Raw genomic sequence first — 25,624 nt, 5'->3', positions numbered from 1 at the left:
CTTCACTACACATCTGTATTCAGCCCTCCAGTTTTAGGCGCTTTCCTCTAAAATAACATTATTATGTTTCCTGAATCATTCCTTGCCTGTCAGCCTAATGAGGGCCATTAAAATGAAATACGTTTCATTGCTTTCAGTTCCAAGGGGTGAAAGAACGATTCTTTATGGTGCGGAAATCAAACAGCGACAGACGGAGGATTAGGACTGTGGGTCTACATAAGAAAACAAGGATTATTATTTGGCGGTCCTGACATATTGAGGCGTCTTATGGTCATCACCACAGGGCAGCCCTTGTTATTCGCTGACTGTTTTCCCGAGTCAAAGACTGGAAAGCCATGATGGAGCAAACATGAGAAAAGCTGCCTTTATGTGCAGTGCCAACACAAACAATGACTGGTGCCAGTGTAGATGGCCGAGCTGGGAGGCGCTCCTCAGGGCTCAGTAGTGGGAGTGTTTATGCTGAGCGCTGTGGATGCCGTGAAGACAAAGTTGGTTTTGCCATTGAGGAAAGGGTGACTGTGGAGTTGAGGGCTGCTGGAGCGCAAAGCAAGCCTGAGTGTGCTAAAGTGATTAGGTGAGTAATAGTGGAATGTAAGCAGTCTGAGTATTAAAGGAATGTAGAGGTTTCAATCTGAGTTTCCTCCCTTTATCTGTTCTTCTTCAACATGAATCACTTCTATCTGCCACTACATTATTAAGACACCTCCAGCTTTGTTGTAGAGACATATTTATATCCACAGTTGCTGCAGCATCATACTTTTAATGGTTAGCGCGCCTGTTTACCAACGAGAAATTTAATTACAACTACAATCAGCTCGAAACCATAATATTGTTTCGTGCTCGGCAGCTAATGAAATTTTGGTGAGTGATTTGGATGACTGAGCAACACAACGTGCTCACGATTATCAGCTTCGACTCACTGATGCAGTCGGAAGTGAATGGAATCTGATCTGAAGATTAAATTATTGTCATTGTGACCCTTCCAGTCAAATTACCCAGTTCAATAATGCAATTTAGCTCACGGCTCCCAAATGATTGCCAGACGTACAAACACACATAAACGCGCCCACACACACACACACACACAAATAATTATTTTGGGAAGATGTCTGGTTTATATCAAAGGACAGATATGCTTTTATTTTTCTGATGGATGGCTCCTGGAAATAGGTCCTGGAATCAAGACAGCAGAGCAACGCGTTCCTTGAAGCATTTGGCTGATGTTATCCAAATCGTGACTCTTTCTGATGATTGATGGGCCACCGTGGTGCTGTAAGGCAGTAAAGCAGATGTTTTAGGAACATGGGGCGGGGGGGTGGGGGCCTTTAAAATGTCTGAATGGAGGCATTAGAAATATTTTGCTGTGGTTTTGTATTCTACACTTTAAGTTAAAGCATGTTTTCATATGTTCAGTCATTACAAAGAATGCTTGCAGCAGCTTGCACTGCTCAGTTATTTCCAATATGAAACTTTTTGCTTTAAAAGAGAGGAAAGGAAAATGTGTTGAATATGCTGTAGACAAGACAAGTTCATACTGACGTATAGTGCTAAACCACGGGGCCTTACTATGCGTGACTTGAGACAGGTGTGACTCTGCTACTGCCTCAAATAGATTTTTGCACCACCAACCCCCACCCCCGACCCACCAACATCTCTCAACCAGATAAAGCTGGTCTGTTACATCCCGGTGCCTTTGAATAACCCAGCCTCCCTCCCGATTCCAAGCCCTGACAAACATGTCTGACCTCAGTCCTCCAGAATGACATCACTGCCACATGTCTGCTCCAGGCCTAGTGTTTCCTCTTCAAGGGAGCATGTAGTGTCATTTCTAACCAGTGGGTGGCGATGTCCCTCTTGATAGCCCACTGTGAGCCGGGTCTGTTTTGTCACTTTTGCTGCGGTGCTGGGCTCCTGTGGTCGCCATGACCGCCGTGAGTATTTATACTTGCTGTGGCCTTTGTCACATTTACAGTCACGGCTGCTCTGAGCACGAACCACTGGAGACACTGCCTGAGTCTTCCAGGCGACCTCAGAGTTTAACAGTGTCATTGAAAATCTCTGCACACCGATGTGGCACAAAGGAGCAGATAATGAGATGGAATCGGCAGCGCATTCGTGTCCATTCTGTTGCATTAATGTGCATCCTTTGTCTTGTTCTTCACAGCATTGTCTCCTTCACAGGGTTTAGCAGAGCGTGTCACCTCACATGGGTCTATTTTTAGCAAGGGAGAACTGTGCTGGAGTACGTTTCTCTGCTGAGGTGGGGCTATGGCGGAGAGCTTCAGAGAAATATGGAAACTGGTAATGGAGTGCACCGAAAGGAACATATTGTAGATGGACAAAAAGCTTCTAATAATGGTAGCAGTACACAATACATGACCTCTGTTTGTATTTTACAGCTAGTGAGAGAGAGGGAGAAAGTACGTGCATGCAATCAGGAGAAGTACAGCTGTATTTGCTGTGGTTCTGTGAAACGTTTTATTTTTTTTGTTTTTTTAATTTTAAGTACAAACACTGAAAGAGGAGTCCACAAACTTGTGGTTGAGTTGTGAAGGCACAGTTTGTTTGGTATCCTTTGAAAGGGTATCATTTTATTCATGCAATTTCCCTGCTTGCTCACTCAGTCATTTTAAGGATGGCAGGGTAATGTGCAGGAACAGGTCACTAGATGCCCGCATTCATATTTTAGCGCATTTTCGCGTCTCCACCTGACCTGCATATGTCTTTGGAATGTAAGAGAAAACCAGAGGACACCCACACAAACACAACGGGAACAAAGCTCCACCCTGAAAAGACAGAGGAGCGAAACTGAGCCTGTGTGCAGGCTACCCAGGTGTTACTTAAACACTCAGCGGTAGGGCTCTGTGCGGTTTTTCTTTATAAAAATACCAGTGCTACTAATAAAACTAAACAAAATTTTAAATAATTTCTGTCCAAATGTAGTTCTACAACCAGGAGCCAGTTAGCTTAGCATAAACTATATATATAAACTATAACAATCTGTTCATTGTGCCCTAAAACTCAACTGCCAGCACAGATACATTCTCCAAATTAAAGCTTCATTCATTCATTCATTCATTCATTCATTTCAGGCTGGGTAAAGTACCCTCCTCACATACAGTTCCCACTGCATCCAGGCTCAATGCAAATCTACTATAACCGTCTCATGGCTCTAACATAGACAACAGACAGGTATTAATCTTCACATCTAACTCCAGACAGTAAATCGAGCACATTTCTTAGTATATCAACTACTCTTTCAAAGGCTACGTCAGCAGCTATGACCAGGAATCCACAGCCCACTTTTAGTACTCGACAGTCTTTGATCAGACGCTATTCTGTCAGTACTACAAAAATATTGCAAGGTCAAATACCCAGTTGTGAGGAGAGGATATATCTGGGGTGCTAACACTTTGAGATGTAGCAAAAATCATCTCAGCTTGCATGTGTGTGGACAGTCAGATTGTTTCTATCTAGACTGGATTTACTCACTGCTGCTCACTGCCGTGATGTACAAACTGTGGAAAAGAGAAAAGCCTCTCAGACATCACTTGCTGTGAAGATCTTTGATCATTCCCTTAGGATCCCACAGGCAACACATCTGCTCCAGCTTTGCAGCCAGCATGTGATGAGCAGAGGCAGTATATCCTTTAATTACTCCTATTTCAGCTATTTATACATCTGCTGCCAGATCTTTCTTATGCACAGAAATTCTTTGTTCCTGAAAAAAAATAAATGTTTCTTTTTTCCCCCCTCCTATACAAAGTCCACTCTGTTCACGAATTTAGCGCGGGCCACTACATCTCATTTAGTACGCTGTTATATCAAACTATGACATCAGCCCGTTGTAATTGTTTCCAGGCACGGCGAGAGCTGAGTTTTCATTTTATTTTCCGTTTCTTAGTCTCAGTCGCTCAGCGTCCAGCAAAAGCAGATAATCAGAAATGATTCATGATGTCATGTAGACGAATCACACCAGGCCAAAATCTTGTGACCAAGTTTCCAGGAAGCTATCACTTTCCCCACTCTGTCTTTTCCTCTGCTCTGCCTTTTGTCTTTCTTTTTGCAATGAGAAAGTTTATTTTTTTTTTCACTTCCCTGATAATATTCAGGTACTTCATGTGTGGGAATGCACCTGATAAAAGCTTTTTGCCTGTAGCTGACCCGCGGATGCCTCTTTAGCCTCGTCCCGAGTGTGATGCGTCCAGCTTTTGTTACTCTAAAACAATAAGGAAGGGGAACAGAGGAGAGGGCACTGAAAGTGAAGGGGAGGGGGTGATTGAGTATGAGCTGAAATGCAGAGCGACCATATGTATTGAGTTGAAGAAATTGGGTTTTATGAGCAGAGAGTGGGCCTCAGCTTGGAATTCTCAATGACATCATTCTGGAGCAAAACCCTGTGCAGCCAGGACTCACTCAGATGGAGTGGGCCTTCACCAGTCGGGACGACCAGACTGCATCATAACACTGGAGGAGGAAACATGTAGGCAAGCAGACAGACAGAATTACTCAGGCTTACTAAATTTGTGAAAACTTTTACTGCTCGGCTTTGCCTGGAATTTACCTCATTAGATGATTTCAGTGCAACTCTCCTTGATTCTTAAACTGATTCTGCCCGTGAGCCTCATGTTGAAACAATCATCAGGCTTATAAGCATCACACGCTTGCCTTCGGAACGAGGCCACGATATTACTTCATGTCTCATTCACAAACAAATAAACTTGTTAGCCGCTCCCTGTGGTCCTAATGTCTAATATCATGCACATATTTTCAGACTAAATGCCTCCGTCTGTGTGTGCCTTTTGGGTAAAGTGGAAGAAAATTATAGAATAATGAGCATGGAAGTTTTATTAAGAGGAGGTCTTCTTTTTCTTTTTCTTTTTTTCTTTTTTTTCAGTAAGATTGCATGATAGGTGAGAAGTCGAGTCAAGTATCTGCAGCTCCACAAGACATTAGCAGCTGTAGCCCCCAGAGTGTAGGTCCAAGGTCTCAAACTGAAATAGATCACTTGGCCAGTTACTGTCTGTGTGCCTTTCTGCACATAATCATTCTGCCTGAGTCACACGCTCGCAGCGAAGCCTGCGCATATCCCCTGCTGTGATCCGTGACACATGTTAAGATTCAATTTTTTTCACTTTTAGTCGTTCTTTCTTCTTTTCTTTGTCTCTCAGCCTCCTCTCATTTGAGGCCTCAGATGAAAACAGTCCAGAGAAGGTGATCATTTTAAACGTTCAAGCCTGTAATTAGAAGAATTCAACATGTCCCTCTAGAGACTGGTCTGTGTGTTTGTGTGTGTGTGGATGATTGGTGTCCCTGTAAACTGGCTCCATGTGGGACCCATTCTCCTCTGTTTCCTGTGCCTGTTGTCATTAGATAGAAAATACCTTTGACTTGGGGGCAGTTTACCCCAACCCCCTTCTCTCAAAGGGGTGATTAGTCTCTGGCCTGTCTCAACAGTCCTTGTGAAACTCAGTGATGAGGCACTGTCAGTACGGGATCATCTGTATGTTTGGAGCTGGGCAGCATTGCACTGATGGTGCAATACGGATGGATTTTTTTTTTAAATCTTTCTCTTTTTTTAACATTATCCAAGAAATTAAATAATCCTGATTTAAAGAGAATGGGGATATAAAATTGGACTGATTCATTTCTGCAGAAGAAAGATGCAGAATCCTTGTTGCTTCTTTACTTAGAGCACATCTTACCAGTCACTTCTCAACCTTGAAAGACTCTATTAATAGAGGTGCTCTCTTTTATTTGACATGTCTATCCAGCAAGTCCCTTTCCTTCTGTGAAAAAAGGCTAACAGAAGGTTCTCTCAAACACTTCCAAACCTTTATTTATTCTGGTGTCCCCTCATATTTTGTTGTTTTACCTTTTTCTCCGTCATATGTACCACAGCTACATGCACAAGCACGTCCTCTATGTGTTTTTGGCACCCTTTTTCATTCCTCGATCCCAGCGTCCCGAGCTTTCCTTTTCATGCTTGCACATTCTTTGATAACGTGCCTGAAAATGTTTGTTTTTTTTCTCCATCACCTGCTTCCGAATCATTTTTCTCGCACGGCTGGTGTCATACAGGAGGTATTTCATCCGCTTCTCTCCCGTTCTACCCAGCTACAGAGCTGCCGTCCTTTCACACCCCCTTCCCTGAACCCCGCCTTCTTCCATACTGCACAGGGCCTGGCAGAAACTCACACTCCCCTGTCTCCCAGCCTCTCCCCCCCCCCCCTACACTCCAACCATCCCGGCGCACAGAGTACGGAGAGGAAGAAAGAGAAAAAGAAAGAGCTTCATTTGTCTGTCAGAGATTACAGGCTGCCACTTAGCTCTGACCATGCACGCCTACAGTCCATAAGAAGCTTCTCTCACAAGGCAAAGAGATGGGAGCGACAAGCTACGAGCTATAGCAGATGGCAGTTTTGAGATGTGTCTGTGCTATAGAAGCCTTTTTAGGCAGTAATGGGGACTGGTGAGGGGACCCGCTAATGTTTGGAGTACATCGTCTTGTGAGTGGCGGCCAGCATGTGGTGTTTGCAGTGTAACTCAGAGAAGACTCAGTCGCTGCTGGAACTGGAGCTGAACGGCTGGTAAGAGTAATAGGAGAGTGTAAAATGTGCCTGTTTGTTCTAGTGTGTGTGTGTGTGTGTGTGTGTCATTGAATGAGTATACACCTAGCTGCCAGACCTCATAAGGCTATGTTTATTAAACTAAAGAGACGCAGTGTGTCTGTGTGTGGAAAAAAAAACACTGATCACACATAATATTAAAGCACTTGTTTTGTTTTTTCCTGCACATTAGAAGATGCCAGGAGGAACGAAATACAAAATCGTGAATTTTATATTGTAGTCTGCTGTTTCAGTTTTGATTTCACTACAATGGAAAACAGATCATGTCCCCTCTGTTGAGTCACTGCGTGCGCTATCATATTGTGTTTAGCCTAACTGTACAAAATCCCCCTGTGAGTGGGATTGCCCCCCCCCCCCCCCCCCCCCCCCAAGCTCGGTTGAAGGGCATTCCTGTGGTGTGTTGCGGCCCTCCCACTCGGTGGCCGTGACTGTTTGCTTTTTTCATAGCTGGATCTTCAAGGGCAGGTGCTGAGCGTAGTGTGAAAGACAGCATAATTATTCATTAGTGAAAGATAATGACAGGGGCTCTGCTGCTGCTGCTGCTGTTGTTGTTGTTGTTGTTGCCTTTGTTGAGTCTTGACAGGATGGAGGAGGAATGCCTTGATCAGACAGAATGAGACCTGGCAGTTAACAAGGGAAGAGTATTGATTTCCGATTACTGTATGCAGATGGCGGCAACCTGCTCATTGCAGTTGCTGTGATTTTCTTTGCTTCACCTGTCTTGTGCTGTGTGTATAGAGCTTTTATTTGAAGTCGTTGTGAAAAATGTGAAGCTCTACACAATTAAAATATCACAACTGCTAATTGTCATTAGTCGGTAATGACTTTAGGCAAACAAAGAAGCTGAATATTGTTGTGCTTTGTGCACAGTGGCATTTTGTAGGGTATTTTAAGTGCAATAACTTGGACAAAGCTTAGATTTCTTTTTACATACATACAACTGATAGTCGCCCTGTGATGGACTGGCGACCTGTCCAGGGTGTACCCCTGCCTCTCGCCCGATGACAGCTGGGATAGGCTCCAGCAGACCCCCCCGACCCTTAACAGGAATAACCGGGTATAGAAATGAATGAACAACTGATAGTCACTTGTTCATTCACATGTTAAAAACTGTTCATTTCTGGTGATATTAGACGCCAAATACCAGCTTGGAAGCAGTCTAACTGAAGTATACAACAAACAGTAGTTGCCATTACTATGAGACTCCAGTCGGCTGTGTACTGTCTGCTGTCTGCTGCAAACTCTCCAGAGCAGTACTGTCAGTGTGCTGGCCAGTGCAGCTTTCCAGTTTGCAGCTGTGTCAAACAGTAAATTCCCAGCTCGCTCCTTCCTGTCTTTTTATAGCTCTTGCAAAATCATTCACTACTATAGTTATTGCCGCTGAAATACCAGATACACCTGAGTGTTTACTGGTGCCTTTTTTTAATCCTGGTCTTCATTATTGCGTTAGTGTGTGGTCTCCTGACCTTCTCCCTAAACAAAACGTATTCCCTCGCATCTGGTTGGATCTGGCTTGTGCGTCTGTATTTATGAGCTCTCTGAGTCACTTTGAAAAGAGGGAAAACATCTGCTTTTGTTGTGCTTGGACCGTGTGTTGTCATTGCCTTTTGGGTGAGCAGTGTGATATGGAAGTGCTGTTTGATTTTATTGCCAGGGTCAGTTCACTGACTGCGTTTACGCGCACATAAAAACGGATTCCTATAAATAGTATGTGTTATCTTAAACCTCCCACATAAAGTTTTCTAAGGCATCAGTTTACTCCATTAAAGGAATTGTACCATAGATAAGATTGAACTTTCTTTTTCAAACTTACTTGAAGTGACTCTGGGTCTTTTCTGTGCACGTCATCACACTTCGCACTTCAAGTAATTTGGTTTAAAAGAAACCTTGTTGAATTAACTGTGCAGCAGAAAATGGCAAAAGGATGTCAGGGTTACCTGCATTCTTCAATATCTGAATTCTGGCAAAAGTAAGGAGTCACTTGTGGAAAGTCTATGCAGTACCTTTAGAGTTTACAATGGAATTATGCTTCCGTTTGGTTTGTAGACTACACTATGACTTCGTTTGGAAGATATGCTAGTTCCACTCTGCAGCTCTCTCTTCCTCCACAGCTCCAGCCTGCACTTCATTAGCCTTCTTCTATTCCCAGAACTCCTGTAGATGTGACTCCTCTTTTCCGGGATGGAGGAATGTTTCTCCCTCAGGTCCGACTGATGGAATGGGTTGAGGCCTGGGCAGGGGCCCGGGCCTGTTTGTTCAGGATGTGTTGGGAGGGAAGGCGGGAGGAAGGAGCGCTTGTCGACCCCCCACCCCTCCAAATCCCTGGATCCCGTGGCCGAAAATCACTGCCAGCCGCGCTGACGTGCTTACCCGTGCCAACATCAGAACTAACAGGGGAACTACTGGTGGATAAAGAGCCAGACGGAGGGACAGTCGGTGCTAATATTCTGAGATCGTATTTCAAGGGCTGCACAGTTACTATAAGGAAATGATCCTGGGACCACCATGGCTGCTCTCTCCTTCCTCTCTCAATAGTGGTTCCACAATCCTCATATATCAAAGATACAACATGTTGTGCATTTCAGTGTTCTGTTTGAACCATTACTACTACTACCTCTACTATAGATTAATGTCATGCAGTCCTTGCTCTGCTAAGTTCGCTCCATCTTTTTCCCCTCTAACTTCCATCACAGCTAAAAATATCAGCTTTTAAAATGCTCCTCTCTCTCTCTCTCTCTTTTCCCTCCTTTTCCCCCTCCATCGTTAGCAACTGACCTCACTCTGTAGAGTATTCAATGACCTCAGAGCAAAAAGTGCAGCACTTATTCTCACTCTCTTTGTTCCATGTACCCACAATCACACACTGTCTGGATACTTGGTCGGTAGAAAGCGAACCAGAAAAACCAAAGGGGAATAAAGGTGACGGTTTGCCCCAACCAACCATGTCCCACTGGGGAAAGGCAAAGCCGGTAGCGTAGCTGGAGTTTTGACTTTGTGCCTCGAATGTTTGTGGGATTGATGGAGTGAGACGGCAAACCCCAGAGGAGCAATGTTGCAGCTATTTAAAGCGGCACGCAGTTTGTGTTTTCAGTTCTTTAAATTAAATTAAATTCTTATTCCCACAGTCGCATTGTCATATTATATTGACTGAAATGTATTTTGGTTTGTAATTACACAAGCAATTAGCCAAACCAAATGGAAAAGCAAGTACCCTATAATAATACAGATGAAAAAACAATAAAACTAAATAACAGCCATGCTAACAGCTCTGTGGGCAAGTACTCAGACATAGCAGTGGTTCACCAGCAGTTCACCATCTTAGTTTAGCAGGTATTCAGTTAGCATTTGCTAACTTGATAAGATGGGCTTATCATTAGATCTGAGTACTGGACAGATTCAGATTTGACCTGATCATGGTGCTAGATGAAAATTAAAGGCATTTACTGTCCTCATCTCGGGGAGTAAATGTGTTTACTAATGGACAACAAATGAACTAGCAATGCTAAAATGTTTCTAGGGAGTGAGCACATGCAACCTGTCAGCTAAGACAGCTATATACACAGACTTCACTTTATCTAGGTCAGTAATCACATTTCTAATGCAGAAAGTGAAAGTTAAGTTAAGGTAGTGTGACTTTTCTCTCCGGGGATGGCAGCTTTTCATTTTGCCATGACAGATGGAGATTTGTTCCTGTGGCAATAATCCAGTGCAGTATGATTTTTAGTGTGTTGAGTAATGTCTGGTATTCTTCCAGCAGTTTAAAGGCCTTTTTGTTTGACCCCGTTGCACTGCGCTGGTCCGCACTTAAGCACTGAGTCCCTCCATAACCCTGTGGGAGTCCATCAGCATTTACTTAAGTTTTTTTTGTGTCACGATGGCCTTGTCTGACTTTCAATGGGTCATCTCCTCTCTGACAGATAGAAAGGGGGACACGTGGTGCACAAGAATTCACTCTGCCGCAGCATTTGGTGGAAGTAAACATCCATTCTGCTCCAAGGACATAATATCACTCCTAGTTACATCCATTTGACGTTGTTGGAATCAGACTGAATGTTCTGTGGATCCCTCTGTCTCCCTCTCTGTCGTTAGTGGCAGCAAAATCCTATCAATATGCTTTAATAATTCACACAAAATAAATGATTTATACTAATCATACTCTGTTGAGAACCTTCAATGGACATCTTTTGTATTCCTCTTTTATCCTGTTCAGTGAATCTTTATTAACTCACAACTAGGGATTACACATGCAGTACATCTGCAGTTTGAACTTTTGACCACATTCAGTTCCACTTTTTCAGCATCCGCTGCTGTTTTCTGGCAGGCTGTCGTTGCTGAATGTTGATTTCAGGCTGTCTAATGAAGGAAGTGGATTGTGTACACTGTATGGGTGTGTCAAGTCACGGGCTGTGGGTAAACTTTGCATGCGCCACGCCATGGACAAGAAGAAATGTTAGTTACCGTGACATTAGTTATTGAAGAAATCGACATCTTTGGCATTTCTACGGGGCCGCTCAAGTTGTATTTGCTGTGTCATTCCACTCAGAACTGGACTTTGTATTGGGACAGCATGTCGTTGCGCCTGCAAACATGGTGTAATTCACGTTTGCACTGATTGGCCCTTGTGGTGGCGTAAACTCTGGTTTCCTGGAGGAGCCCCGTGTACTCTGGACTTCACTTGACTGAAAGTATGGTGGACAAAATATGGAGGAAGAGTTGGCAATTTATTGAAAATAGACGATCTTTTCGCAATAAGCAGTCCCCTTGTAAAACAGCAGAATGTAAGAGTGAGTGAGTAACCTCTATTTTTTTTTCTCATTATTTGCATAAGAGGTAGTTACTCAAGGACAGTGGATCGCTGAACATGTTTCATATTCGGAGAGTTTTGGTTGGCATTTCTTATTTCTGAATGTAGCAAAAGCTATGATATGCTATACTTTGACTGTAATTTCTTGTGAAGTACTGTATACAATATACTAGTCTACCTTTGACTGAATGAAATGTGGGTTGTGTTTCTTCTGATTTCAAGATAGAAGTTAAGCTAAGTTAAGATCAGATATTTATATTTATATTTCAGATATTTAGGGGGGGATAAAACAAATGGATCTAACCTCATAACACTTCAGATTTTAATTCAGACGCTGAATTTTCATAACTTTCTTTACAAGGGCGGTACAGTGGTTAGCGCCGACGCCTCAGAGGAGGCTGGCTTTCTGTCTGGAGTTTGCCTGTGTGGGTTTTCTCCAGGTACTTGAGCTTCCTCCCACGACTCCCACCTGTTAGGTTAACTGGTGGTTCTAAATTGGCTGTAGGTTAGTTAGCCTCATGATAGACATTATGATAGACTCTACTCCCAGATTGCCTCTCTCCCAATGTGGAATTGCCTCTGGCCTCTGGCCCCCCGCGACCCTCTAGAGGAAAGGCGGTTACGAATAATGAATGAAGGAATAACTTTCTTTCTAAAGTCTCTAACCCTTCTTTCGTTCTCGTTTTGCAGTGTGGAAGGGGATGGACGGCCTAGTGAGAGCGGCCATTCCTTGGATGGTGGGGCAAACTATGGCCAGGGCCCGGTGACTCACGGCTCAGCCATTAGCCCCGACCGATTTGACAGCCCACTTTACAGCCACGGCGTCCAACCTGGGCCTCAGAGGCCCCGTCGGGCCAAGCTCCAGCACTCACAGTCCATCCTCCGTAAACAGGCGGAGGAGGAGGCCATCAAGCGGTCTCGCTCGCTCTCTGAAAGCTATGAGCTCTCTGCTGACCTCCAGGATAAACAGGTTTGTTTTGGACAAGATTTCAGCTCATATATTGAAAGTGTTGTAGTTTTTGTTTAATTTTAGCTGTGTGAGATTATTCTTGATACTTAAAATGTAGGGAACTTTCATAGATACACAGAGGCGCTGACAAGGAGAGCTACTTAACAGTAACATTTAGGAGGATGAGTTTATAGACTTTATTTGCTTCTTCTTTTCACTAGGTGGAGATGCTGGAGCGTAAATATGGTGGACGATTCATAACTCGGCATGCGGCTCGCACCATTCAAACAGCCTTCCGTCAGTATCAAATGAACAAGAACTTTGAACGGCTCAGGAGCTCTATGTCAGAGAACCGTATGTCCAGACGCATTGTTCGCTCTAACATGAGAATGCAGCTCTCATTTGAGGGCCCTGAGAAAGTGCACAGTTCATATTTCGAAGAAAGGCAGGTGTCCATGACGGAGGATGGCACCCCGCTGTCCATGGTGCAGTCTGAATGTGGAGATATAGAGGTCCACCAGCAGGCCAACATGATATCTCACCCCGCACAGCAGGGTGACCTGACGGATGCAATCACGGAGCTGGAGGACGCCTTTTCCAGGCAGGTCAAGTCTCTGGCTGAGTCGATAGATGATGCTCTGAACTGTCGCAGCCTTCAGGGCGATGAGGGTCCTGATCCAGAGGGTATAGGCTGCTCCGAGGTCGAGGGGGAAGTTCCCTATAAGGTGAAGTCCCACCGTAGGGCAGCTGGACGGATGCACGATGAAACAATGGCATCCTATAGTGATGTTACTCTGTTTATCGATGAGGAGGACATGTCTCCTTCTATTGCTCTGTCAAGGTCTGGGGACCATCCTTCCAGCACTGAATCAGACTTACGTTTGCGGTCCGTTAACTCCTCCCAGGAATACTGGCCTATTGACCCCAAAGATGAGGGTCGCGATACAGACACAAGTTGCCGCAGCACTCCTTCCCTGGAGTGCCAAGAGCAACGTCTTAGAATGGACCATCTTCCTCTGTTGACCATTGAGCCTCCCAGTGACAGCTCTGCAGAGCTCAGTGATCGGTCTGAACGTAGCTCCGTCAAACGTCCACCTGTGTATGAACCTCACAGCCACATTGTAACATCGTCCCAGGCGAGCCCCAAACATATTTCCCACGGACCCCCTCCACGAGCTCCTGTCCGTGATGACGATGCACCTCTGCGCCACCGCCACCGGCAGCTAGAAAGCCACTTGGCCATCAACGGCTCGGCTAACCGGCAGAGCAAGTCCGAGTCAGATTTCTCTGATGGAGACAACGACAGCATCAATAGCACATCTAACTCGAACGACACCATAAACTGCAGCTCGGAGTCCTCGTCAAGAGACAGCTTACGAGAGCAGACGCTGAGTAAGCAGACGTACCACAAAGAGACTCGCAACAGCTGGGATTCGCCCATCTTCAGTAACGATGTTATTCGCAAGAGACACTACCGCATCGGCCTGAATCTTTTCAACAAGTAGGTACTCCTACTCTGATGGAGCAGGTACACGACCTGGATTTGTTGTAAGAGCTGAGTAACACGATGTTAGAGAAGCCTCTTGGATATCCATGCAGTCACTGGCACCATTAACTGCAATTAGTTGCGTTCATGTCTAATAGAGTTATTTATTTATTAGAGACAAATCATTAGGGCCATAAAGAGTATGTGGCTTTACTTGCCTCATAAAACTGATAAAACTGAATATCATTATTTATTCTGTCCCGAGAAACCTCTTTCTTTAAGAGTAAACATTGACATGACGACAATGTAATACTGATTAGAGATTTGAAGAAGGTGTGTCTGTTTTTTTAGGGCTGGTAATGTTTAGCCAGCTTTGGGACAGTATGGCTCAAGTAACACCTGTCACCAATTACGGCCAACAGGATTCTGTACATGTGCTCGCTCAAACTCTGTATAATGGTCCTCAATGAACAGTTAATTCATCTTTCAGAGTAGCTAACTTGAGCCAAGAATTCACTAATATGGGTTTCCTCATAATACAAACAAAACAATTCAAAGAGTTTATTTCCACATGTTAGTGATTCTCCAGCAATGCAGATGATATGCAATATTTTATTATTAACAGACGATACACAAGCTATATATGGACTATATAAGATGGAACAAGAGATTAGACATAAGCCAATATATGGATGCTTTGAGCATGGATGCCGAGTCAAAATTAAGCACTGATAGATTCTTGAATTTATCCAGAAAAGTACAATCCTGGTGCATGTTGAATTTTTCAGGAAGCCAGAGAAAGGCATCCAGTACCTGACTGAGAGGGGATTCATCCCAGACACACCGGTCGGCGTGGCCCACTTCCTGCTGCAAAGGAAAGGGCTAAGCAGGCAGATGATTGGAGAATTTCTCGGCAATCGGCAGAAACAGTTCAACAGAGATGTCCTTGAGTAAGTTTTTTGAGTAGTTCTTTCCTAAACTTGGGTGCACATTCCAAAACATACTTGGTTATGTTATTTACAAAGAAAGGCTGCACAGAATCACATGTGGCACAAAGATGCTCAGACGAATTCCTTCCTTTTACAGTCACTGAAATATCTTCCATGACACAATCTTGGCCAAACAATCCTTGTTAAGATATCAAAGTATTGGTTTTTAGCCGTGACATGTTTTATGCAGTTTTGTTTTTGTCTGCCTCTCCTCTCATTAAACAGCTGTGTGGTAGATGAAATGGACTTCCAGGGCATGGAGCTTGACGAGGCCCTCAGGAAATTTCAGAACCACATCCGTGTCCAGGGTGAGGCACAGAAGGTGGAGCGGCTGATTGAAGCCTTCAGGTTAGTTTGACATTTAAACACAATGAAGAAAGACGGAAGAGAAAACAATTATAATCTGCTTCTTTACACACTTGTGCACATAATAAGCGACCGAGCATTTATGTTGAAAATGAATCCTGGTCCTGAATAACCAGTGTGCAGTTCCCCAAACAGAGCAACAAAAACATTAGTGTTAGCGTTGATAATGCATAGAAAAAACTTATCACTCTTCCTCACAGCTGTGTTACCTAGATACTTACTGATAAAGAGAACATGTTGCAGTTTTACTTCTGCTTTCTACAGGCAGTGTTGAAAATATTTCCCCACTATGCATGCCTCGTTTGTGTGTGTGCTACGTAACCTGCAAAGTTGAGGCGGTTGACATTGTTCTCCTGCCTTGTGTCTCTAGCCAGCGCTACTGCATCTGTAACCCCACGGTGGTGCGGCAGTTTAGGAACCCTGATACCATCTTCATCCTGGCCTTTGCAATCATCCTCCTCAACACTGACATGTACAGCCCCAATGTCAAGCCCGAGAGGAAGATGAAGTTGGAGGACTTCATCAAGAATTTAAGAGGTGACAAAACTAATATGAATCCATTTACTTTTGTTTCACGTTCTTCAAAATTGCATTCCAAGATGTATTAGTCATTCATCTGTGAATTTGATTGTCACTCGCAGTTAAATTGGTAGTTTTATTTAGTTTTATTGCCTTCTCCCACTCTCCTAATCATCTAATAATTGAAAAAATAAATTAAACCCTTCTAAAGTATATTGCATAGTAACTCAGCTCGTCCCTGTGTTCCAGGTGTGGACGATGGAGAGGACATTCCCCGGGAGACTCTGGTCGGCATCTATGAGAGGATTCGTAAGCGAGAGCTCAAGACAAATGAAGACCACGTTTCACAGGTGCAGAAGGTTGAGAAGCTCATTGTGGGAAAGAAACCAGTGAGTAATGTTTTTTTATGTCTTTCTACTTAGATTTAAGTTTCTATTCCATTTAATGTTTTTATCGCTTCAATCTTTGGAGCATCTAAGGAAATAAGATGTAAGATGTGTACTCACAGTCTTGACCTATTGCTACTTTTCTTCTTATTTCTAATCTTAAAATTACTGAGGAACAGGGCGATTTAAAGAAGTCTTTTTGTACCTTTGGGCACCATTGTATGAATAAGGACTTGCCTGGGTTTAGACCTTCATGCTGGTGATTTTAACACACCCAAAACCTTGGAGACATGTTGCCCGGTGCTGCAGAGTGATGAAAAATGGGCACATGCTGCCAACTGAGCACATTAAAGTACCAACCTATTTTTAGATAGAGAAGTAATCGCGAAGCCAAAATGCAGCAAAGCTGCCTCTGTTTAACTAAAAGGCATAAGTTGCTTTAATATGTCATTAACATGCCAGTTTGTTGTTTGAGAGCAGCGTACGTCAGCATTTCTTCATGATTTTTCTGCATGATTCTACCGGCCATAATGTCTCCGTCATGTGTGAAGGTTGAATGTGTGATTAGCCCATGCAGCCTCGGGGAGAGGCCTGTCGTGCATGAAGGACTTTGTTTCTGTTTTCAGTGAATGGCAGTCTGTTCTTCTCTGGCAGTAATAATTGAATGTATTAAATAATCATCCCTTGTCACCATTTAGCTGTATAATTTAGGAGGACACTTGGTGAAACACTTTAGCATAAAAACCACATTGGAATACGTCTCTATGATAACCAGGTCCACTAGTGCCGCAGTGAGAGGGCTTTTAAGGGAGGATTGTGATCATTCAAAAATAACTACAGATTCCTTCAAGTCAAACAAAGAACGCCACCCTGTATCCGTAGCCAGTGAGATGTTTTTAAGAGCAAATCTTTACATGGCTTCACCAATGAGCAGGAGAGAGGCAAAAGTGTGAGTGATCCACAAACCTTTGTTCTCTCTTTTTAGATCGGATCACTCCACCATGGCCTGGGATGTGTAAGTAAACTAATTATCCATAAATCATGTTAAATCATTCAAAGTCATAATTTTTAATTCATTATTTTTAATATATGCACAGTTTGCTGTCTCTGTAATCAACCCCCTCGGCCGCACCTCCTTTCAAATTTTCTCAGAATAACTTCCTTATTACCCCGTGAACTCGGGCCATAATTACCTCTGAAGTGTAAGTATCTGTGCTCGTAGGTGCTGTCGCTGCCCCATCGCCGGCTGGTGTGTTACTGTCGCCTGTTTGAAGTCCCAGACCCCAACAAGCTCCAGAAGTTAGGCCTGCATCAGCGGGAGATCTTCCTGTTCAATGACCTCCTAGTGGTAAAAGCCCCCTCCTCTCCTCTCCTCTCATCTCCTGTCCTCTCGTCCCATCTCCTCATACTATTCTCTTGGCATGGTTTCAGGTAACCAAGATTTTCCAGAAAAAGAAGAATTCAGTGACATACAGCTTCAGGCAGTCCTTCTCTCTGTATGGGATGCAAGTCATGCTGTTTGAAAACCAGTGTAAGTTGCACCAAATATTTCCATTTTTATTTTTTTTTTTCAGTCTAAATCCCTGCATCGTGTTAGCTGACAGTGTTTACATCAAAAGGCTTTGTGTAGCACAGTAACACACTCGGCAGAAAGTCGAACCAATGGGCTGTGACATTGTTTATACTCTCCAGACTTCACACAGATTTGCCCAATGTGTTTTACCTCCGTTTGTGATCAATGGCCTTTTTGTAAATGTCTCTCCCGCTCTGTTTGCCATTGCCCCAGATTACCCAAATGGAATCAGACTTACATCAGCGATACCAGGTGCGGACATCAAAGTGCTCATCAACTTTAATGCGCCCAACCCCCAGGACCGGAAGAAGTTTACAGACGACCTGCGAGAGTCCATTGCCGAGGTCCAGGAAATGGAGAAATACAGAATAGAGTGTGAGCTGAAGTTTTTTTTTTTTTTTTCCTCCCCCATCCCATCCCCCTCTCATTTGGTCCACCTCAGGCTGCGTGAAGTAGAAACAGGGCATGGTCCTCATTACTCAACTGCCACAGTTTACGAGAGAGAATGTTTACAGAGTTCACAGGACGGCTAGGGAGAAGGGAGAGCAGATTATTCCGGACATTCATTTGTGTTTCGATGGCTACATACAAGAGCACGATGTTTGAAAGTCAATATTGAAAGGTGGCTAAATATATAACAGAAAAAAGTGAAAAAAAAAATAATAATTCCTTAACCAGAGATGTAAAACCACTGCCACTTACCTCAGTGTTTCCATGGCTCCCTCCCACAGCTGAGCTGGAGAAGCAGAAGGGAGTGGTGAGGCCCAGCATGTCGCAGAGCTCCGGCCTGAAGAAGGAAGCTGGCAATGGGAACATGAACCGTGCCAGTCTGGACGACAGCTACGCCATGGGAGAGGGCCTGAAGAGGAGTGCCCTCAGCAGCTCCCTGCGAGACCTCTCTGAAGCAGGTATAGCCGAAACGTCCCGCTTTTTATCAGCTGGTTCTTAAATGGAAAAGCACTCTCCTTCTGTCATCCACCACACTGGGGATAAAAATAGCAAAATGTTGTTTCATGGCGCCATACTTTGATTTTAGAGCTCTCCCCTTTAAATCCATTATCTGACTCCCTCATGATTGGATGGTTTTGTCTGGACAATGTTTAACTTCTTCTGTACTCTGCATACTTTGGTTTAGAGAAACTTAAAGTGTGCTCCAACAACTTAATAGGGACATACCTGAGCTTCGGTCCTTCTAGATTTGTCTTCTCAATGATGAATGAAATTGACGGGCAGTTTTCACCCCTCTTCATTCGGCTGAGTTTATTTATGAACATTTTCATTCATGTTTTTATGGTCACTTTTTTATTGCTTAGCCAGTTGTTTTTTTGCATTTCTTAGTTTGTTTTATCCAAAGACATTTCACAATAATCTGTTATTTTATATTTCAGAAATCATGTGTCATTGCTTCTCGAGTATATCTGTGAACCGAACAAGCCCGTGCTGATGTGTACCAATCGCAAGCAGCGAAGAGAATCGAGATTTAACTTGGCGTTAACAGTCATTCCATATCCATGAATATCAGTGTTTAACACAGCCGCTGTGTCTCTGAAGCAGGAATACATTTCATTCATTACAGATAACAGCTATGTGAAGTTATCAGGTGATTAACTTGATAACAAAATGAAATCCAGTTCAGGGCCTGCCTCACTGTTGGCAATATGATATGCTTTGTTCTTATGATCACCACCTCGATGGGAAACGATAGGTCAGACAGTGAAGAAGTCCATAGAAGTCCTCTCTGCCCTCCTGTCTCCTGTGTTTTTCAATGCAGGACGTGGCATGTTAGTGGGGTCATTTTTGTTAAGTGTTTTCTTCTTATTTTTTTTTTCCTTTCCTGCCATACTCCATTTCACATGTATTTACTGTGTCACGTCCATACACATCAGGTATTTTCCTGTTTATGTGTAATTATTGGTCATATATCATCGGCTGAGTGTGCCTAATAACGGCAAAAGTGCTCTGTCCACCCTCAGACCTGTATATGCCTGTACATTCCATGTGCAGCAACCACTGTAATGCTTTTGATGTGTCTCCTCCTTTGTGACTGTCACTGAGACTGGCTTTTTGCCAAACCTGACCTGTGTGGAAAATCTTGGGACGACATTAAGAACGATTTGTCAAATTTGCATCGAGACAACGGTCATTTCGTTTCGGCATCAACCCTCGATTTCAGGCTTTTACAAATAGGTGGCAGTCTTTTTGTAAAGCTGAGGACGTTTCCTCGGTGCTCACGGAGTCTGCATTTATTTGGATGTGTCATTTAAATTTTCTAAAACTACTGCTTGGCTCAGCCTCCGCTTCGAAGTGCGTTTTAAAAAATCAAATCACTGAAAATTTCAAAGCAGCTTTAGCGTTCAGCCTGAGTGAAGATGTGACTTCACCGTAAAGAAAACCACAGTACCACGTGTCAACCACCACCTTCTCAGACCTGAATGCCGTCTCCCCTTTCTGCCCAAACTTAGACCTTACTCACAGTCACAATCCACTGCACTGCCCCCTACGGGACATGGTGGGCGGCCTAAACGTCTGTAGTCGGTCCAGAAGTGCTGTCGATCTCTAATCTTTGGTATTGCATGTCTCGGGCAGGCAAGCGGGGGCGTCGCAGCAGTGCAGGATCACTAGACAGCAATATGGAAGTAAGTTGGAAGCAGCTGGTATCCAAGCTACTCTCTATGTGATGATGTGCACTGTGAAACACTCCATTTATTTTTGGTCTTACACCTTCTTTGCTTCATAGACTCCGTCCATTTGTTTGGATCATTTATTTTTCTTCCTGGGATGCCTTATAACCTGCTTGCCTCAGTTAGTGTGCATGCATGGGTTGCCTGCCTCTGATCCTGCCCCTTTTTGGAAGCCAGAGATCTCCTGTTTTGGTCATGTTATATGACCAATATACACTTTACCTTCAAACAAGCATGACTCTACTAATGCCTCCTCCGATCCCTCCCCTTGTCCGCCTGTCTCTGTCCTTCATTCAATCACATCCAAGCGGTTTTTCATTTGGTTCTTCTCTTTGGCAGTGTGGTAGCTCTGAAAGACACTAGGGAACTGTCCATCTCCTGCAGCCCCTCTTCCTGTCTGGGTCTTCCTGTCTCTCTTATCCACAACTTCTCTTAAATGCTGTAAAGTTCAGGGAGGAACATAGCCTTCGTAGTGAGAGGTCTAACCGATGGGCTTCACATGGACTTAGAGAGATGTGGATTTCATTCATTCATGTTTCACTCATTTCATGTGTCCATGAGTTCATGTGTCGGGTTGAAGTCTGGGACCCTGGAAATTTCATTCTGCTTTCAAAGACACCCTCTGGTCTGGTTTAAGATAAAGCATGTGCCAAAGGAAAAACTTTTTTTTTTTTTTAGGAGAAAGTCATGCCTGGGAGTGTCCAGGCCTGTTGAGAAGTCTGCACACAAGAGCTTAGTTCCTCCTCCTGCCTTCTGACTTCTAGTTGAATGTGTGGATGACGAGTTTGCCTGCCACACCCTCTGCATGTGGAAACTGTGCCTCCATTGTTTATAACAAGTTGCATGTGTGACTCTTAGAGGGTTTGGCACATTTAATGGATTGAAGATTGAAAATGTTTTTTTTTTTCTACCCTTCTTAATGTCATTATTTTTGCTCCTGACAGTTGTATGTAATGTCACTTGTTACAGATTTACTGTTTCAAGACCGTTAGCTCCCCGACATCAGCAGAGCTTCTTTGAATATAGGCTCCCATAATCATGAAGTGTTTGCCCAAGCTGAAATATTCCTAGAGTTGCTGCTGCCTATCATGAAAACATTTTTAGTTTCTCATTTGCATGCCCTATAACATTTTGCTACTTGTTTATCGGAAATAAGAAAACTGTGAATTCATTCTGCCGGCGCCTTTTGGCTGCAGTTTAGTAGGTGTTGTGCAGTAGCACGGTGTCTGACGGACATGCTGTTACCTTTTCTCCCTCCTGCAGGGGTCCATCATTAGCAGTCCGCACACACGCCGGAGAGCCACCACACCGCGTGAGGGCGCACCCCGCGGCCACCCCTCCATCCCCAACTCAGCATCGACCTCCATCCTTGGGTCGCTCTTTGGCGGCAAGCGAGGGAAACCGTCATCTCAGAGCCACCCCCCTTTCCCTCCGCCCGGCCACCCCACTCTCATATCCCACAAGCCCCACCCGACCAACCTGCACCACACGGCGCAGGTGGCTCACGTGGTGCAGGCCCAGCTCCACGGCCCCCACTCCCAGTACTGCCAAGTCCCGCAGAATCCGCCGCCTTACCACCACCACCACCACTACCACCCCCCGCCCCACACGCACCACCACCAGCACCCGGCCTACGCCTCGCACCCACACCAACACGCCCATTCGCAGCACAGCCATTACAGCCAGCATTCTCATCACGCCTCCCACTCACAGCACGCCCCTCACCACCACAGTCAGCAAGCGGGTTCGGCGCCTGGCGGACCCAAACCCAAACACAGTGGCATCAGCACCGTAGTGTGATGCTCCTAACACAGAGAGGAGAAGCAAGGAGGGGACTTAACGAAAGAGGGACAATTGCTTACACCAAAGGGACTGACAGCATAACTCTATGGCCTGTCCACTGTGTTTTTGCTGCTGTGATGGAAACGAATCACACGCAGTCACCTTTTTCACATCCAGGTCCAACTAATATGCAGGATGGAAATCGGACTCAAATCTTCCACTAGGGGCCTTTACTAGTTTGCCTGATCAGGGGCTTTGGTCCCATTCAGGGCTTCGTGGAGGGGAAGGGGGGGTTCTGCGCAGGAAGATGGATTTTCACACAAACACACACAGGCACACACACACCGGCCGGCCGTGACAGCTGAAGAGAAAATGTATTTTCTCCACAAGCCGCTCCCCGATGCCTCATTCCCTCAATAACCTGTCCTACCTTTACATAACCAAGAGGAAAGATGCCCTGAGATGAGAACATGGCTGACTGTTTTCTCTGTCACAACGATGGCACAGTTTCTTGTGCGCAGCTTTTTTTTTTTTTTGCTTTTTTTTCTCTCGGAAGTCAACTTTCAAATCTTTGGTTTGCAGACCGTACCATCATATGAATGCTATTTGTCGTTGCCTCCCGTAGAGCTCATACGTAGTGACAAACCTAGATATAATCATTTCACACTAACTTAAATCAAAGGACAGGTGAACAACTGAGTCGACCGAGTCAGTCATAGTAGTTCTAGTGCTGTATTTACTGTAGATGACAGCTATATGTGTTGTCTCCTAGCTCTCATAAATAAATGTGCCAATTATCAATGCATAATCTATTTAGTCAAGACTTCATGTACAGTATATTGTGTGTAAAGTAATTTGTAAGATTATACTTACAATTATTATTATCAGCAAAAATGAATTTTATCAGTATTATCCTGACTGTGTGGTAACAGGATGTAGATCTGAAAGGAGTGAACTCCCATTCAGTCCGGCCCATAATCTATTCTGAATGGATCATAAGGAGCTTCTGGATGGCAGCTGTTGCATACGGGCCTCAAAACGCTTTTTAGTCACAGCCGAGGCCCCAAAGCAGACATTTCCTGTCAGCTCTTGCGGTTGATGAACTAGATTGCTTGTTATCTCCTTCTCATACTGTGGCCACTTTAAAAAAAAAAAAGACATTTTAAACACTTTGAGGCCCAGTTCCTGTTACAAATGGACGCACGAAAAATGTTAAGTCTGTTGCCTTTTGACACGTCCAACAGCTGCTTTCTTGACTCTTCAAACTAAAAATAGAAACACTTCAAATCATCTTTTGCCTTGTTTAGAATATTTTTTCGTCACCGACCAGATTTGGTGAACGAATGAAATCGGTTCTTACAGAGTGAGTATTTTATTCATCATTTTTTTCTATCATATGTGCAATACCTTTGTACTGATTTTGTACATTAAGAACAAGCAAGGTGTCCCTTTTATTTGTGCGTTTCTTTTTTTTGTTGGTTTTTTTTTTTTCCTTCCATGTTGCGTCTTTATTTATTTATTTTTGTTTTTGACCCCTGTCAGAGTCTTTCTCGGTAAATTAATGTCTGGCTGTCCTCGCGGTCTTACGAGAGGTGCAGGCTCGGAGTTCAGTGGAATGTCTAGTAAGTGATTTTTTTGCATGTAATGTTATTGATGTGAGGCTATCCTCTGCACATTGTATAACAAATCAGTGTTACCATAGCAAGTTTAAGTGCAATCATGTTCAGAAAAAGCAGGCTTGTGCTGAGAGTGGAAGTCTGTTATCTTGTTGTCCGGAACGAGATTCAGGTGAAAAAAAAAAGAAAAAGAAAAAAAAAAAATCTCTTTTTTCATTCAAAAATATATATATAAATACTTAACACAGTTCACAGTGGAAAGAAGAATGTGTGTATATATTTTAATAAAAGGAATATGCTTCTCCTTGGGCTGAGCAGAAATATTTTGCTGGATAAGCACATATGAAAGAACACTTTCATTTTTTTCAGGAAATGCAGTTATAATATACAAAATGCAAACTGAAGAAAAGAACTGGGTATATGTAAAGATTAACTTTCTACATTCAACAAAAGTCTATTCAAGTGTGTAAATTAGTGACAGTAAACTGTTTGTCCCAATATTCAGGTTGTAAATGTATTTTAACATTCACAAAGAAAACCATTGCCATAAGTCGGGCGCATTCACGTTTCTCCTCGTGTGACTTTGACGGAGCGAGTCCAGACGACAGACATATCACATATGGGACGTTAATGATCAGCTGAATGTGTCTTTCCATCGATTTCATGTCTATTGCTATTGTTCTGGAATCTTGGGACGACGTGAAACCGGTGAACCTGTTTATTTTGGTGTGTGTTGTAGTGCTTCAAATGTCTCCAGTCATTCTTTGTGAGAACGTACCCCAACAATGCACTGCATGGATCTGATGCATCATGTGTCCTATTCACTGTGAGCTGATGGGAAAAAGAAAATCAGCCTATAAATTTTGACTTAAGTTGGAATTTTCCTGATGTTGTTCTTGCTGTTTCATGTTAGCCCGTTGGTTATTGAAGCTCGGCATGCATTTCATCGACGAAGCCATTGTGTAAATTACAAACATGAAGAACATTGCACTTCCGTTGCTGAGGGCTTTCATCGTGTAAATATGGGATTTTGATGTGCAAACTGATGCGCTGCTTGGTAGGAGGGGTTTATCTTTATGAAGCTGTAAAGGGACCAAGACTGGGGTTAAAGGAGATGTACATAATGTGTATATGATCAGTGCTCTATTCTGATATCCGCAGTTAAGATCAGGATGTATATACATCACCTCATAGACGGGACGCGAGCGGGGTGATATATGAACATATCGATTGCCTCTGCCTCCGGCTGTTGTGAACTGACATTTGCCGTGGAAATCAAAAACAGACTGTTAGGAAGTTCGCTGCCATTTACATCCAGCTCTTTTTTTTTTGTTTTTTTTTTCCATACACGATGCAACCCCCTCCTGCTCCCAGACTAATGTACACACATCCTGCTGCAAGCTGATCAATCCGGCGTGAGACACATTTCAAAAAGAGGAAAAAGACGGGAATGGCCTCATTTATATGTGCATTCTGTTTGTACAGTGAGTAGTGAGTCAGTAAGATCCCAGTTATTGTAAAACTTCAACTGTGACAATGTTGAGAACGCAAAATAAACGATTATATGACTTATGGTACACACGTGTTGTTTTTTGCACACTTATATATATTTTGTGTTACTGCTGATCAGTGTCACTGTGAATCAAATGAAAGTAACAGTTTTTCTCCTCTTTTTTTCGTGCAAGGCATTTCACATTAGTGCCTTATCTTTAGGCTCTCATATCTTCCACTTCCAGACTCCAGCACTGGTCCTGCAGCAGTTCCACTAGAGGGCATGCATTAAAGACACATCAAATGAGATAGAAAATCTGTGCCATTACACCACCTATGGGTGAGAAATGTAT

At 43.7% G+C, this 25,624-nt stretch overlaps 1 protein-coding gene across 5 annotated transcripts in view; it reads left to right on the top strand.

Annotated features, from left to right (window-relative positions):
• iqsec1a (IQ motif and Sec7 domain ArfGEF 1a) overlaps positions 1-25,357 on the top strand; it is a 92,395-nt gene extending 67,038 nt beyond the window's left edge. For 2 of the 5 annotated variants that reach the window (XM_084552701.1, XM_084552700.1), the window contains 13 exons: positions 12,124-12,403; positions 12,604-13,883; positions 14,657-14,818; positions 15,083-15,205; positions 15,594-15,760; positions 15,992-16,131; positions 17,114-17,143; positions 17,351-17,476; positions 17,560-17,659; positions 17,915-18,076; positions 18,433-18,609; positions 20,288-20,337; positions 21,646-25,357. In XM_084552701.1, coding sequence (XP_084408827.1) covers positions 12,124-12,403; positions 12,604-13,883; positions 14,657-14,818; positions 15,083-15,205; positions 15,594-15,760; positions 15,992-16,131; positions 17,114-17,143; positions 17,351-17,476; positions 17,560-17,659; positions 17,915-18,076; positions 18,433-18,609; positions 20,288-20,337; positions 21,646-22,182 — 3,334 coding nt within the window. In that variant the 3' untranslated portion in view covers positions 22,183-25,357. Of the gene's footprint in view, positions 1-6,329; positions 6,591-11,065; positions 11,418-12,123; positions 12,404-12,603; positions 13,884-14,656; positions 14,819-15,082; positions 15,206-15,593; positions 15,761-15,991; positions 16,132-17,113; positions 17,144-17,350; positions 17,477-17,559; positions 17,660-17,914; positions 18,077-18,432; positions 18,610-20,287; positions 20,338-21,645 lie in introns of those variants that run through there. The other 3 variants (XM_084552698.1, XM_084552702.1, XM_084552699.1) reach the window with 3 other exon arrangements.
• Positions 25,358-25,624: the final 267 nt, after the last annotated feature.

Source organism: Chelon labrosus (assembly GCF_963514085.1).
Source record: "Chelon labrosus genome assembly, chromosome: 10".
Lineage (NCBI taxonomy): Eukaryota > Metazoa > Chordata > Actinopteri > Mugiliformes > Mugilidae > Chelon > Chelon labrosus.
This window is presented reverse-complemented; position numbering and strand designations above follow the sequence as displayed.